Source organism: Cricetulus griseus (assembly GCF_003668045.3).
Source record: "Cricetulus griseus strain 17A/GY chromosome 1 unlocalized genomic scaffold, alternate assembly CriGri-PICRH-1.0 chr1_0, whole genome shotgun sequence".
Taxonomy (NCBI): domain Eukaryota; kingdom Metazoa; phylum Chordata; class Mammalia; order Rodentia; family Cricetidae; genus Cricetulus; species Cricetulus griseus.
Window position 1 is genome coordinate 23,922,957 of NW_023276806.1, and position 15,621 is coordinate 23,938,577.

Consider the following 15,621-nt stretch of genomic DNA (forward strand, 5'->3'; position numbering starts at 1 on the left):
GAGGCATATTAACCATTTTATTATAGGCCCGACAGAGTAGGGGAAACAGAGAAGAGAAACGGGTAATGGCTGACCGCTATGGCTGGTCACCACAGAGAGAAGAGAAGCAGAAGCAGACAGAGAGAGGAGAAGAGCAGAGAGAGAGAGAGAGTAGAGAGAGAGCAAAGAAGAAGCAGAGAGAGTAGAGAGAGAGCAAAGAAGAAGCAGAGAGAGTAGAGAGAGAGCAAAGAAGCAGAGAGAGCGCGAAGCAGGGAAGTTGGAACTTTTAAAGGGAAGACTGCGCATGCGCACCCAACGAGGTTCCGCGCATGCCCAGAGTCCTCACACATGCGTGGTGGGTGATGTTGTGATGGCAAGTCCCTGTGCGTGCCCTGACTGTTGTCAGGGGGCAGGGTCGTCTCTTAAAGAGGCAGAGCCCATCAGCAGTAAAGCCTGAACCTTTCAGAACCCATCCAGTTAATGAAGGGCAAGGGCCTCTGCGACCCTCAGCAAGGTGGAGACCTTGAGCAGCCTCGTGTGTGAGAGAAAAGAGTTTGTGTGTATTTCTGTGTGTCTGTAAGATGAGTAAGCTCTTGGGTATTGAAGAAAAGGACTGAACAGCCTGTAGTATTTATCTTCTCTTCAAGGTTCCTCAACCTAGTGCTCCTCAGTTTTAAAAACAAAACCATTACTTAATGTTTCAGATTTAAATAAAAATACTCACTGCCTGCCCATTCCACTAATTATGTACGCTTTCCAGTAGTCTCTGTTTATATTCTTCAAATTCTTTCATTTATCAAGCAGAAATGAATCTTCAATGCAGCGTTGCACACAACGGAATGTTTATTAAATGGGGAAGCAGAGCGCAGATGAACTATTGAGTTGTCAATGCAATTTGTATAGCCTATGGCTTTTTATATAATTTTAAACATATAGAAAAAGTACAAAAGTAGTACAAAAAAATCCACAAGCCTGTACCCACATTAGCTACTTATTAACATTTTTTACCACTTCCACCCCAGAGCCGATGAGTTTAAATGCAGCTCATCAAAATCAGAGTGAAGCCTAATGCTCACATGAAACCTCAGGGCCAGGAGAGGTGAAAAAGTCTACAGAGCAGTCAGGGCCAACCTTGAACTTGTGAGCTTCCTGCCTCTGCCTCCAAAGTGCTGGGATTACAGGAAGGTACAGCACAGTCAGCCTACACTGCTTTTTAAAGAAAGATCACTCTCATGGTCTTTTAAGAACAAACCATATGAAAAAAAGGAATCTGACGTCAAGATGGTAATCAAATGGCAGCCATTAAGCCCCTACACTGTCAACCAGCAGCAATCAAAATGGCTGCCATCAAGCAATCTCTATTGTCGCACCTGAGCTCCCATTTCCTCTGGCAATAATAGGTGTACTCTTTGTCTTCAGTGGGTAGGATTCCACACCACTAGGAAAGGGCTGCATTACTTCAGAACCTCCACATTTAGTTCCACACATCGTGCAATGGCACAATCCAGCAGCTTCCTAAAAAATCACCAAGTTGCATAACTCTTCTTTCTGGTTGCGCTTTAGCTGTGGAACAAAGCTCTAAAAACACAATCCTGGAAGATTCCAGAACACCTGGGAATGACCTTGTCTAAGAGCATAACCTGGGTGATCAGCCGTCTTTGAAAGCATTCACTGTACAAACTGGAAGAGTGGACAGTCAGAGCACACCAGCTAGCACCACCTCAGGCTGACTCCCTGCAGCCATGCTTTAGAAAGGCTTCATTCCCAGTGTCCGCTGAAATACAATCCACACGTGTCCCATCAGTAGATATCTGTCAGGGAGGTCACACTCAAAGCCTCCTGCAGCTTACTCTTGCTGGTGAGCTTCCAAGGATAAAACAGTACAGAATGCATCTTCTGAGTCATGAGAAAGCCATTATCACTAAATCTTCCTGGGATGCTTCCTACATCCAACCAAACAAAAAGAGCCACAGCAGAAGTCTTCAGATTAAAAACAAACAAACCACCCTTCTTTGAGATGCTGACCTGGAGAAATAAAAAAGATAAGGTAACTGAAGGACAAGAAAGAACTGCAGTTTACATCTCTGTCTGACAGACATTTATGTGGGCCTAATAAAAACTGCATTATTCTGAACTACAAAGTCATCTATTTGGTACAGTTAGGACACTTGACAATACCTGGAAAGTGATATAAGTCTGTGGAAAATTACCAAATTGTCATTTCGAGCCAAAGAGATGCACAAATGCCAATGATTAAGGAAAGCATCTCTTGAGAAGGGGCAAGCTTTCTATCTTTAGGAACCCTCATTAGAATATCACCAGGAAAGGAGCGCTTGGCATTTTGGTGGCTTAAGTGACTGTCAAAGGACTAGAACTGAGCCTAGCTGCAGAATATAACTACAGAGCTTCTAGACTCAGGTATGAAGCTCTACCTTATGTTCCCAAATCATGTCACCTTCTCTTCCAGTGAAGACCCCAAGGCAGACTCAGGCAGGCAGATCAAGTGGCTCACCCCACCCACACCAAGAGGCACCAAGGAAGCCTTGACTACTACTGCTGAAAGGCCAAGGCCAAAAGAGGCACCAGCACCAAGCTCTCTCTGATGCTTGCTTTGGAGAAACCAGTCACATAACTGCACCTCACAACAGAGCTGGGGTTTGAGCTTGAACTCTGGGTTCACAGAGATACTCACACAACAAGTACCCAGACAATAACTGCTGGTCAGCATTACTGGAAGAACAAGCCTCACTGATAGGATGATGAAATAGAAAAAGAAGCCCTTCTGCTATCTTACCCCAATTATTATGAAGTAACAAAAGCTTAGTTAAGCAAAAAATAAACAAATAAATGATTTAAAAAATAAATCTTTTAGGTGTGTGTGTATGCGTGTGTGTATATGTGTAAGCACAGGGAGGCCACAGATCAGGGTCAAGTAACCTTCTAAATTGTTTACTCACTTTAGTTTTTGAGATAGAGTGTAGTTGGACCTGTTTTGGGACAGCCAGCTCAACAATAATGACACGGAGACTTATTATTAATTATAAAAACTCAGCTGATAGCTTAGGCTTGTTACTAACTAGCTCTTACAACTTAAATTAACCCATTTTTACCCATCTACTTTTTGTCTTAGGACTGTATTACCTCTTCTCTGTACTGCCCATGCTGCTTTCTCTCTGTCTGTCTGGCAACTCCCCCTTCTTTTTCCCAGCATTCTGTGTGCCTAAAAATCCTGCCTAGCTATTAGCTATTCAGCTTTTTACTAAACCAATCAGAATGACACATCTTCACAAAGTACAATATCACACAACAACAGGGTCTTTCACGGAGCCTGGAGCTCTCCAAAAAATTCAGCTAAGCTAGCTGGCAAGCAAGCCCCAGGAATCCTTGCTGTCTCTGCCTCCACAATGCTGGGATTACAGGAACAAGTTGCCACAACTGGCTTTTTACTTGATTTCTGGGGATCAAACTTAGGTCTTCATGTTTGTTAGCACTTCAGCAACTGAGCCATCTCTCCAGCATCAAGAAACCAACTTGACTTCAAAGTCCTAGGTTGATGGCTTGTGACGGTGTCCGTTATTTAGCTGTCTCTGCCGTGGCTGTGCCTGAGTTGCTCTTCTGTCGCTGTGACGTAACACCGTGCCCAATGTAGCATACAGAAGTGTGGTAAGATCCCCTGAGGGCAGAGCAGAGGCCTGGCAGCAAGCAGCAGGGGCAGCAGCAGGAACAGAAGTGGAGGGCTCACACCTTGAACCACAGTCACAAAGCAGGAGAGCAAACTAGAACCGGCTTGAGGCTTTAAACTTTCAAAGCCCACCTCCAGTGACACACTTCCTCCAGGAAGTTCTGCACCTCTGAAACCTCCCCAAACAGTATCACTACCAGGGAACCAAAAGCTCAAATACCCAAGCTTTGGGGGGACATTTTCTCATTAGAACACCACAAGTTGTTTCTTGCTTTGCTGTCTAAAAAAAAATTGGGAGGACTGGAGAGATGGCTCAGAGGTTAAGAGCACTGACTGCTCTTCCAGAGGACCTGAGTTCAATTCCCAGCAACCACATGGTGGCTCAGAAGCATCCGTTCTGAGATCTGGTGCCCTCTTCTGGTGTGCAGATATACATGGAAGCAGAATGTTGTATACATAATAAATAAATAAAATCTTTGAAAGAAATTTTAATGGCATAAGCATATGCCAACTTTCTTATCTCCATTCTACCTCAGTGCTTCCAGAGGACTTAGACTTGGTCACATGACTATTTCACCATTAATTTGGGAAGAAGGTATGCTTTCAGTTGTCTTAACTCCTTTTGGAAAAAAAATAATGTTTTATATTATCATTTATAAAGCCAATTTAAACTAAATCTCAACAGAGTAAACTGTGTAACAAATTTAAATTTGGCTGAAATAGAGACTGAAACTTTCTAGAAAGATACTATCAAGTGTTATATGGAGGGAGAAAAGGAAAGGTTTTCAATCAACGAGACGGGTGCCAAGTTTACCAGCTGCATCTTTGTGAGAAAAACATATCCTGATTATCCTTTTTTTTTTTTTCCTTGCCAATTATAAAGAGATTGGTGATTAAGTGACTTTGAAGCAACAAATCAAAGGCAGTGGAGTGATTAATAAATTGTATTTACAGAGTCACAACGGGAGTGACTCAAACAGCCCCAGGGCTTCGTGGGCCACAGGGCATTGAGCTTGCTGTCTAACCCTCTGCAGACTGATTTCTCACTTGCAAAACAGATCACAGCACTGCAGGGAAGTTGTGAAAGTCAGAGTTTATGCAGTAGCACGCATGCCCAGCACACAGCCTGGAAGCCAGATGCAATCTGGGTAGGTGGTTTATGCTACCTCTCACTCCGCCACACCAGCTCCACCAGGGAAAGGAAACAGGAGAGCACAGGGGGCTGAAACCGATTACAAACAAATCCTGAAGTAGAAGTAAAGATTACTTAGTCTTAGCATCCAGCAGGAGAAGAGGAACCATCCTCAGGCCTCAGATTCAGAGCGTGAAGAGGGAAGCAGGAAATGACCAGGACACAGCTTGCTGGCCCCAAGAGAAGGAACACAGGCCACCGGGACCCAGACCAGAGACACTTACAGTGATGTTGGCCTTGACCAGCCCTTTGGCATCCTTCGGGGAGGACAGGAAATGGTAGTTGGTTGGGCTGAAGAGGTCACTGTCAGTTGAAAGGTGGAAGGAAACCACACAGGTTTCTCTCGTGCATCCCTGACATCTCTTTAGCAGCTCAGGTACTGGCTCCTTGTAGAGAATCGTGGCCTCCCCTGCTTTAATCACAGCACTTGAAGTCATAAGAGAGCACAAAGGCTTCAATGACCTCCAGGTATACAGCCTCACCTAGGGAGAAAAGAGTGACAATGGCATTCCTGCTTACAGCTTTGTCTGTCTATTTGGAGGGTAATATTGGCTGGACATCAGGACAGCAGAACCAGCTGACCATAAAGCCCAAGTTTTCATCCCAGCCCCTTAAGTTCTAGCCATGTAACTAATCACTCAGCTTCCCAGGACCCATTTCTTCATGAGGAAAACTCCTTTGAAAACTTTACTGCCTGTCATGAGAATTAAAAATAGTAACAACCCATCATCTGCTCAGAAAACATTGCAGGTTTCCTAGACAGGACCTATTTCTAGCACTGGTGGAATCATCTAATCTGTAGACATTGAAGGATTTCTAAGTCTTTCTTTTTACTTAAACTTAAGACACAGTTTATTTTTCTATATACCTATTCCAGATACTTTTACTGATTGCAGCCTTACCCAGCTTTTTTAACTACTTCTTTTGTGAAATTTGGACTAGTACTGGCTTCTCACAGTTATAATCTTACATTTACACAGCACTTGGACGTTTACACAATTCTTCATGTAATTCTTCTATTCACTTTCGCCCGCAATACAAAAGGAGACAGACCAGTATAATCTGACAAAGGAAGGAACTGAATCCTCAAGATGATAACAACTTTGCTCAGGTTATATAATACATAGCAGATATTAGCCTGAACACTGTATATCACACAGCCCAGCTTATGCTACAAATATTAGAAGCATTTTGCTATGTCCCCAAAAGAGTATTCCAAACAATTAAAGAAGTCATCTAAAAGTCCCCCTCAACCTTAGATACACACACACACACACACACACACACACACACACACACACACACACTCCAAGTAACTCACAGTGAGCTTTGTGTTGTAGTCTCTGTGAAGATCTGACACGCCATAGACATAAAACACACCTTTATCTTCAAAACCTACTGGCAATAGTGGAGCGAAGAATCGCCGAGCAAAGTAATGCAGCATTTTCCATTTTCCTCCATACTCTGAAAATAGACAATCAGGAGACACCAGGAATGGGCAGGCAGGCCAGGCCCACATGAGCAGCAAGCATGGCTTGTCAGAGTCTTTGAAGCACACATGTGACAGTGTCTGTATTAGGAGAACTCAGGTGTGCTAAGGGCTCTGACCATCAACTCTGGAGACTGTTTCATGTCAACCTCATAACACTAGAAAGATAAAGGCAGGTAGTAACTGCTTATTTCCCAAGGGAAGAAAGAGGCAAGCACTTAAGGAAACATGCTGGAGACAGTCTCTTGAGCCCAGATTTTACTTCAAGATAGCTCTTTCTTAGAGGTGACCTTTCTCCCAGAAGCTCAGAACATCAATGCTCTTTTGATTGATTGATTGATTGATTGATTGACTGACTGATTTGTTTAGCACAAGATCCAGGCTAGACTTAAACCCCAGATCTTACAACATTAGCCTCCTGCACGTTAGAATTACAATAGTGCACCAGTGTGCTGGCTACTACACACACATAAAGGAGGAAATCGGTGGCACCAGGAGAGGGTGCTTGCTGTGAATTTTCATTCATAAGAAATATCTAGACTTCGGTCTCCTTTCCTGCAGGTACAAAAATCTCCTAAGCTAAGCAAAACAGCCACTACACAAAATGGCTTTCAGAGTCAGACTACATACCTAAATCCGTAGCAATGAATAATACCTCTTAAAATACAATGCAAAATTATCAAGACTTTGTAGAATTCCATGCCTTGTTCAGATAAAGATGTCTGGTAGGCTAAACCTCCTGTATTGATTATATTTGAATTGCTGTTAAAAGTACCATGGCCAAAAACAACTTACAAAAGAAAGGATTTGATTTGGCTTAAGGTTCCCAAAAGAGAGTATACAGTGCAGGGAAGGCATGGCAGGAGCTGACTGATCACATTTCAGCCACACACAGGAAGTAGGATGAGGCTATAAACCCTCTAAGCCCACTTCCAATGACATACTTTAACAACACTTCACCTCCTAAAGGTTCCATAATGTCCCCAAACAGTGCTGCTATCTGGGGACTAAGTGTTTAAATACATGAACCTATGGGGACATTCTCATTCAAGCCACCACAGCTTCACAGTCAACCTTTCATTGTCTTCCTTTATCAATATCAGAGAATGAAGATTCTCCCTGATAAAGGCCACTTCTGGAGCTGGAAGACAAAGAGAAAAAGGTGGGGAAAACCTTCTCAAGGAAGTTGATGTATAAAGTAAATTTTAATTTTGCTAAAGTAGGGAGTGAACTTTCGAGAAAATATTGCCAGCTACTATCTGGAGAAGGGAGAAATGACATAAAGATTTTAATTAAACAGATAACAATTTTTTCCAGCTGCACAATTTTTAGAAAAGCGTCCTGATCACCCTTTTTTTTTTTTTTTTTTTTTTTGGTCAATTATAAAGCAATTTGGTGACTAAAAGCCACTTTGAAGCAATAAATCAAAGACAGCAGAGTGATTAATAGACAGTACTTAAAGAAACAAAACTGGAGTGATTCAGTCAGTCTCCAATGCTTTTTGGACCACAGGATACTGAGCATGCTACTCAACCTCTGCAAGCCGCTTTCTTATTTGCAAACCCAGCACTTCAGAGATGCTGCTCAGCAGGGCACCTAGGACAGAGCCTGGAGCACAGCGGCACACAGCTGTCTCCATGGGGGAGACACAGGGGTGGGGGGAACACGAAATGTGGTGCAAGCTGTGGGGGGAAAGAAAGATAAAAAACCAACATCTTTCAAGGTTTGCAAAATTTCAAGTCTTAACATCTCATTCCCAGAGGTTCCTCTTTTCTCAAAACAGCGATTGGTGGGAGGAATGTGGTATGGAGAAGCCCGCCTGCCTCACGCGGGTTTCTACTGGGGAGTTTTCTGCTGGTGGGACGGCTCCTACAGTAAACACAGCCTCACATACAACAACCATCAGGGTGGATAGACTGCAAGACGGCCACATCACTCTTTCACCTGCTTGCCGCCCATTATTTCCTCTACTAGAGGTCAGAGACCCATTATGACTCCTTAATTTTTTTAAAGATACAAAAATAGATGAAACTGTTCAAAGTGCAAACTCCATTCCAGCCTCATCACCCATTGCCTGTTGAAATGGCTCAGCTGGCAACCTTTCCATCTTGCATTTCTCACTCCACCACCTTTTCCAAGACACAAAGAGAGCATACAATGGGGATTTTTATAGACTTAAGCTGGGATCAGCAGATGGGACACGTTGACATATACACGAACCAATCTTCTACTTGGCAGAGCTCTCCCACATGGAACAAGATCAATGCCCTTTGGGCCCCCAAAAAACACCCTCTTAAATAAATTCAAAATGCTATGTAGTGGGGACTGGGGGATGGCTCAGTTGATAAATTGCTTGCTATGCAAGTTCAGATGCTCAGCACCCATGTAAAAACCTGGGCACACCAGCATGCCAGGCCCTGGGAAAGCAGAGACCAGGGTTCCTTGGGGCTTGCTGGGTGGCCAGCCTTGCTGAATCAATGAGCTCAAGAGCTCCAGGTTCAGTGGGGGAAGAAAAAAAAAAAAAGGTGGAGGGAGAGTGATTGAGAAGGGCAACTCATATCTGTCTCTGGCCCATGTACACACACACCACACACATGCACATAAATAAATACATGCATACTTAATACTCACATACATCTACACACTCACACACACACACACACACACACACACACACACACACACACACACACACCACTCCACCCATATCACACCTGGGTTCTCTGTACCTGAACCCACTTCTCACCAGCCTGCTTTGCCCAGTATAGCAAGCTCATAGAAAGACTGTTTAGGGGAGAGCAGCTTCAGGGAACAGCCTCTTTGGCCCAGTTCTCCTTAGGGATAAACTGATTCTTCAGACTCCATGGTTTCCCATTCCCTCTCCACACAGGCATTGATTTCTCTCACACAAAGAAACACTTACCAAGAGAGGCCCAGGAAGGAGCCTGCCAGATATCATTCAACTGCCAATAGAGTGCCCCCATGGTGTGACCTTGTCCGTCCACTATCTCGCTACGGCTACGCAAGTAGAATTCGGTTTCTGTTTTGACACACTGGGACTGCATCACCTGATCCAGGAGACATTCACACATAGGTGTTATTCTTTGATGTTGACTGTCTAGATTTCAGAAATTATAGATTTCAGTTAATTTGTTTGTCTGCTTGCTTGCTTGCTCGTTTTTTTTTTTTTTTTAGAGTAAATTGGATAAACTAGAGAATTGGATTAGCATTAGGGATACATTATTATTATTATTATTATTATTATTATTATTATTATTATTATTATTTTGGTTTTTCGAGACAGGGTTTCTCTGTGTAGCTTTGGAACCTATCCTGGCACTCACTCTGGAGACCAGGCTGGCCTCGAGCTCACAGAGATCTGCCTGCCTCTGCCTCCCCAGTGCTGGGATTAAAGGCAGAATACATTATTTTTATTAGATCTGGAGCTAGTTCCTTGGCATGAGAGAAATTGCTGTCTACAACAGAGGGTGGGATGGGGCTTGGTTTTTATTTGTTATAACAGCGGGTGACAAAGGAAATAGGATGGCATAAAAGCCAATAATGAAGTAAGCAATGAAGGAAAACAAAAGCTATTATTCCAGAACAAAGGCTGCATGTAGTCAAACAGCAGGTTGTTTCACAACAGCAGATTTTACAAAAACATCCAGGGTTTTAAAAAAGAGCTGGGTGGTGGTGCACACCTTTAATCCCAGCACTCGGGAGGCAGAGGCAGGTGGATCTCTGTGAGTTCGAGACCAGCCTGGTCTACAAGAGTTAGTTCCAGGACAGCCTCCAAAGCCACAGAGAAACCCTGTCTCAAAAACAAAACAAAACAAAAACAAAAACAAAACTTTTATTAGGAAAAAAAGTGGAAGAAAAACAACATGGTAAATTCTCCAGTCTCTATCTCTAGTCATGCTAACTTTTCACATCATGGCTTTTTATAATTAACCTACAGTTCCTTAGGGCTATCACTTCTTCACTAGAGCAGGACAGATGGCATAATTCCAACCAATGGAGAGCATCTAGTTCTTATTTAAGAGGCATGGACAAACTTCAGGCGGGTCCTCAATTCCCCCCACCTTCTCTGAAAAACTGGTCCTTCTTACTGCTGCTTTTACTGACACTCTACCATGTGGTCTTAGCTTGGAGTTCTGCTTAGGAGGGGCTCATGGATGTTCAGAGAGCCTGGAGAGACCATCAGAGCAACAAGATTTCACTCACAGAACAGGGAGGCCTTAGAACAGTGTGTGAGTCACCCCAGAAAGAGAGAAAAGAAACATTCCTAGCCACTAGGAAACTAAGGGCAGATCACTTCTATAAACAGATGAAGGAAGAGCTCTTAAGACAGCAGTAGGCTGGAAGGAGAGGAAGGAACAATGAGGTTACTGCTTGCATGAGTCAGACATACATTTCTGGAAGGGTGAAGTCACGGTCATCCAACAAATAGTGAGTATTGACAGTACATACAATGTGTTTATAATGTTAAACCTCTTTTCCAAGGGAAAAAGAGGATATATCCATCCTACCGCCCTGGCATAAATGCCTTGTATAGAACATGGGCCAATCCTGAGTATCTGTGGTACAGCAAAGAGGCTTAGTAGAACCTTCCAGCCAGAGAGAACAATGTCTGGGAGGTGTGGTGGTGGTGTGTGCGCGCGTGTGTGTACACGTGCGTGCGTGTGCACGCTCGCGTGTATGTGTGTGGACTGGCTAAGAACAGAAGGCAGGCTAAGGTGGCCTGGGCAGAAAAGGCCTGGAGCAATGGGAGAACCTGGTAGGAATGCAGATCCTGACTAGAGAAGCTGTGAAGAGCGTAGCAAAGCATTGCGGTGCCCTGAAAGTAGCCGAAGTCCCGGGCTTCTGTAAGAGGAAAGAGTGACGTGCACTTCCAAAATGTCACTAGGGTTTCTGAGCAGAGAAGGGGCCTAGGCATGCCGGCTAGGCGGATGTAGGGAAACATCCACAGAGTTCAGCGTCTACTAAAGAATGCTGTTTGTTGAGCTGACTAAGACACAGCCGGCTCATTCTGGACCAGCTTGCTGGGAACCACAGCAATGATAGTCAGTTTAAAAAAAAAAATCTCTGCAGCAAGCAGCACCGGTGATAGGTCAGAATGGTCAGTGTACACTTGGGATGTGTTGGCTTAAATATATGTCAGAGGGGATGAAATAAAAAATTAATAAACCAAAGAATTTTTCTGTCACTCAAGCTAATCTGCAATTTGACTCAGGACCTCTGGCCAAGTTCCTTATAAAAAAATTCTTGTCTGAACTAAACAGAGAAGGATTTATCTACTCTGAAACCTTGATACCTGTGCACTGAGAATCTGGGTCCCCAGAGTAAGCATCTGCATGTGTTACTGTACCAGATCAACTTAGTAAAGCAATTTCTAGAATGTTCTGTGAAGAGAGGCAGCCAAAAAGTGAAATATTATGTGGGGCGTTGGTGGCACACACCTTTAATCCCAGCATTCAGGAGGCAGAGACAGAGACAGGAGGATCTCTGTGAATTTGAGACCAGCCTGATCTACAGAGCCAGTTTTAAGACAGCCTCCAAAGCTACAGAGAAACCCTGTCTCAAAAAACAAACAAAAAAATGTGAAATCTTAGTGGAGACAGATGGGGGAAGGTGTGTCGGTTCTGGGGTCTGCCGTAAACACCCTTCTATGCCTGATGAGTGTTTTAACTTCAGGGGAGCTGGATCAGGGAATAAAGCACTTGCCCTGAAAGCGTGGGGACTGAAGTTCAGATCCCTCGTGCCCATGTAAATGCAGGAAGGTGTGTCAGTGCTGGGGATCAGAAACAGGATCCCCAAAGCAAGCTGAGATTGGTAAGTTCCGGGTTCAGCAAGAGACAGTAATGGAGGAAAACACCCAGTGTCAACTCCAGTCACACACACATGCAAGCACCCACATTCACATCAACACACATACATACATGGATGCATACCATACACACATGAACTCGCAAAAACAAAAAGGTTTAACCTTTCATCAGCATGGAAAGTTACCCATTTGGTTTCAAGATTTCCTAATAATATCTAAATCTATTTAAATCACTGAACTTCCAAATAAAGCCTTTACAGCCTCCCTACATGTGCTCTGTGGGAACAATATCAGTTAATGCCCCTGCCAGTGTAGCGCACACATCCGATCTTCTGACTGACCAGAAATCTCTTCTCAACCCGACACTCATGAATCACTCACTCAGTACTTCATGGACTATGTACAAAGGATTCACCAGCGGTGCAGGAAGTCTCCATTATGCTACTGAGAAACAGCTCAAGATTGCAGACACCCAGGACCCAAAGTATCCCCAAAGACTAAGGAGCATGGGACACTCTGAGAATAGCCCTGAGACCAGAATCAGTCGTGATACAGGAGTTCCAGCGTGGAAGAAGTGACCATTCAAGGCATCTGGGATAGAAGCTACATTCCTTAGATCTAGATTTATAAACAAGGTGTTAAGAGAAATGCAAACACCAGGATGATGCATAATACAAGGTACTGGCACATGCCAAGGTAAGTAAAGAAACCACCCATTTCAGGCAGAGAGAAAACTTTCAGGACAAAGCTATGAAATATAAAAAGAGTGGCTCATGCTTGGTTGACTCTAAACAGCCACAACTAGATGTTTTCCTTATGGCTTTGATGAGCATAGCATGTCTTTTTATTCATGATAAATTTGATGTATTTTTCAGGGAGAAGAAAAAAAAACTAATGAGTTTCAAATTATTCACGTGGCTCTAAACTCTGCAATCACATTAACATATATAATAATTCAAAAGTATTTTTAATTTATATTAGATTTATTCTATTTTATGTGTGAGTGTTTTGTCTGCATGTACGAACACCTGCATGCTTGCTGTCTGTAGAAGTAAGAAGAGGGTATTGGATCTCCTGGAAATGAAGTTACAGATGATTGTGAACCACCATGTGGGTGCTGGGATTGAAACCCAGGACCTCTTAGAGAGCAAAGAATGCTCTCAACTGCTGAGCCATCTCTCCACCCCCTTGTTAGTAGATCTCTTAGCCTTGCGATCTGAAAGGAAACTACACCAGTTCTCCATCTAGGAGCCCATCATACATGAAATTAGCGTGGGGGAGGATAACCAAGGCTCTAGAGCACTTCGGCTCTAGCATGGAGTAGCACGTCCCAAATGCAGATAGTGCCAAGCCAACAGCATGAATCTGACTTTACCCAAGCCAGTTTTCACCAGTCAAGAATAATATTTAAGAGTCATCGTGTGGTTTTGATAACTACCTTAAGTGTTTAAAGATTTGATCCCCAACTTGATACTAGACAGCTGTTAGAAATTTTAAGACACAAGGATTATAGAGGTCTTAGTATCATTGGAGGGTATTCCCTCAAAGAGGACGTGGAACCCCTAACTTTCACTTCCTGGTCTTGAGGTAGGCACTTCAATTTGGTGAGTTCAAGCCATCATGAGCTACCATGTGGTAGCTCCAAGGCAATGGGCCCAACCAGTCATAGACTAAAACCTTCAATATTTCCACCCAAAGAAATGCTTTTCTCTTCCTAAGATTTTTGTCCTAGGTATTTTCTGGTAATGAAAAACTAATGCAAAAAAAAAAAAAATAGCACAAAGAAGCAGGTAGTCATTGCTACAGCAGAGATGCTAAGGGGGAAATTTTTGAACCTGGTTACAGAAAGAGTTTGGGAACATTTGGGGGAATAGGTTAGGGGGAAAACCCTAGTAAGCAGAGTTTAATGGGGAATTCTGGTAGGGACTCAGAAATCAAAATGCTGATAGGAATACCCAAAGTAAAGGCCAAACTGATGAGGTTTCAGTGGGAAGTGAGAGTTCTGTTCGGCATTAGCAGTGTTATGGCAAAGAATCTGGATGCGCACTGTCTATTCATGAGACTCTGTGGGAGACAGGCTAGCTTGTCTAGGAGAGGAAACTTGAGGTAGCACACCATTTAGAACATGACAAGGGCATCGCTCAATGCTTAGGCCAGGGATACAGAGCCAGAACACGGAGGAGCAGAGAAGTAAGGTTTTAAAATAACTGAAACTTGACCAGAAAAGGAACATGCTTAATCTTAAAGATGTACAGGCAGTGGAAAATAAGCCAAGTTCACTCTACTGGAACAGTACTGTAGGGGACAGTGTAAGCCACGCCTGCTAGAAGCTGGCTACAGGTGTGCCTGACCACGCCTGTCAGGGAGTGGTCAAAGTGAGGTCAAGATGACACGCGATAGGGTTTTAAGGGGCTGCAAAGCACATTGGAGCCCCTTCTCTCTGGCCTGCCTGCCTTGCTGCCCCTGGCACGCCCTGGCTAGCGTTTGGCTGGTGTTTTTCTAATAAGGGATATCTTTATCCCAAGCTCCTTTTATTTCTTAATACAGTACAGAAGAGGTTCCACCCATCGCAGGCTCAGTGATAGAGACATACAAATTTTGTTCAAAGACTTTGAAGGGAAGAGTCTTCTGAGAAGGGACTTGTGGGATGCTCTGCTTACCCACGGCTGCCTGGGGCAGTAGGGCATTCAGAAACCACTGCACCTGGACTCCAGAGGTCCAAGAAAAAATTGTGCCAGCAGCAAACCTTGACATCTCTCATGTGATGCTGGTTTGGCAGGCAGGCAACATACAAGCATTACAAGGTAACAGAGGCTGCTAGTGCAGGTCTCAAAGAAAACCTAGGGGAGACCAGGTGGTGTGATGGAAAGCCAGAGTCCCTGAAAGCATCCCCTGACAGGGTCACACATGGAGGTGTGAAGTGATGCTGAAGCTACAGTGGAGGCCCTGGAAATTAGAATCAGCTAGGCTCTAAGGAAGGTGGTGCCCAGGCTCTAGGGAAGGTGGTACTCAGGATCTTCATAGCAAACATCCAAGCAGAGGGCCTGGAAGCTGCATGCTTTAGCGTGTCACATTTACCCTGCTGGATGTATATCTTCTCCTCTAGCTTTGCATCTTAGGTTTAAGCCTTTGATCCATTTTGGTTAATCTTATGTGGTGAGAAGTAGGAGTCCACATTTACTCTTGCATTTGAATATCTACCTGTTCCAGAACCATCTGTCGAAAATTCTGTCCTTCCCACTACTTTATTGTCTTGCGAATGGAAACTAGAACACACTACAGAGGGTCCTCAAAATTTTTAAAATAGGGCTCAACTATAGTCTAACAGATACTCTAGTAGGTTTAGATTCCAAAGAAATTATATTAGTTTATCAAAAAAATACTTACATTCTTGGGTGGTGATGACACATGCCTTTAATCCCAACACTCGGGAGGCAGAGGCAGGCAGATCT

General features: G+C 43.7%; 1 protein-coding gene across 3 annotated transcripts in view; it reads right to left on the reverse strand.

The window, feature by feature from the left end:
- Positions 1–495: 495 nt before the first annotated feature.
- The window catches only part of LOC103159932 (beta-mannosidase), an 81,234-nt gene continuing 66,108 nt past the window's right edge, over positions 496–15,621 (reverse strand). Inside the window, exons 14-17 of one of the 3 annotated variants that reach the window (XM_027395766.2) lie at positions 9,266–9,410; positions 6,175–6,317; positions 5,078–5,335; positions 499–2,004 (exon numbers count right to left, since the gene is read on the reverse strand). In XM_027395766.2, coding sequence (XP_027251567.1) covers positions 1,780–2,004; positions 5,078–5,335; positions 6,175–6,317; positions 9,266–9,410 — 771 coding nt within the window. In that variant the 3' untranslated portion in view covers positions 499–1,779. Of the gene's footprint in view, positions 2,005–5,077; positions 5,336–6,174; positions 6,318–9,265; positions 9,411–15,621 lie in introns of all 3 variants that reach the window. The other 2 variants (XM_027395765.2, XM_035451587.1) reach the window with 2 other exon arrangements.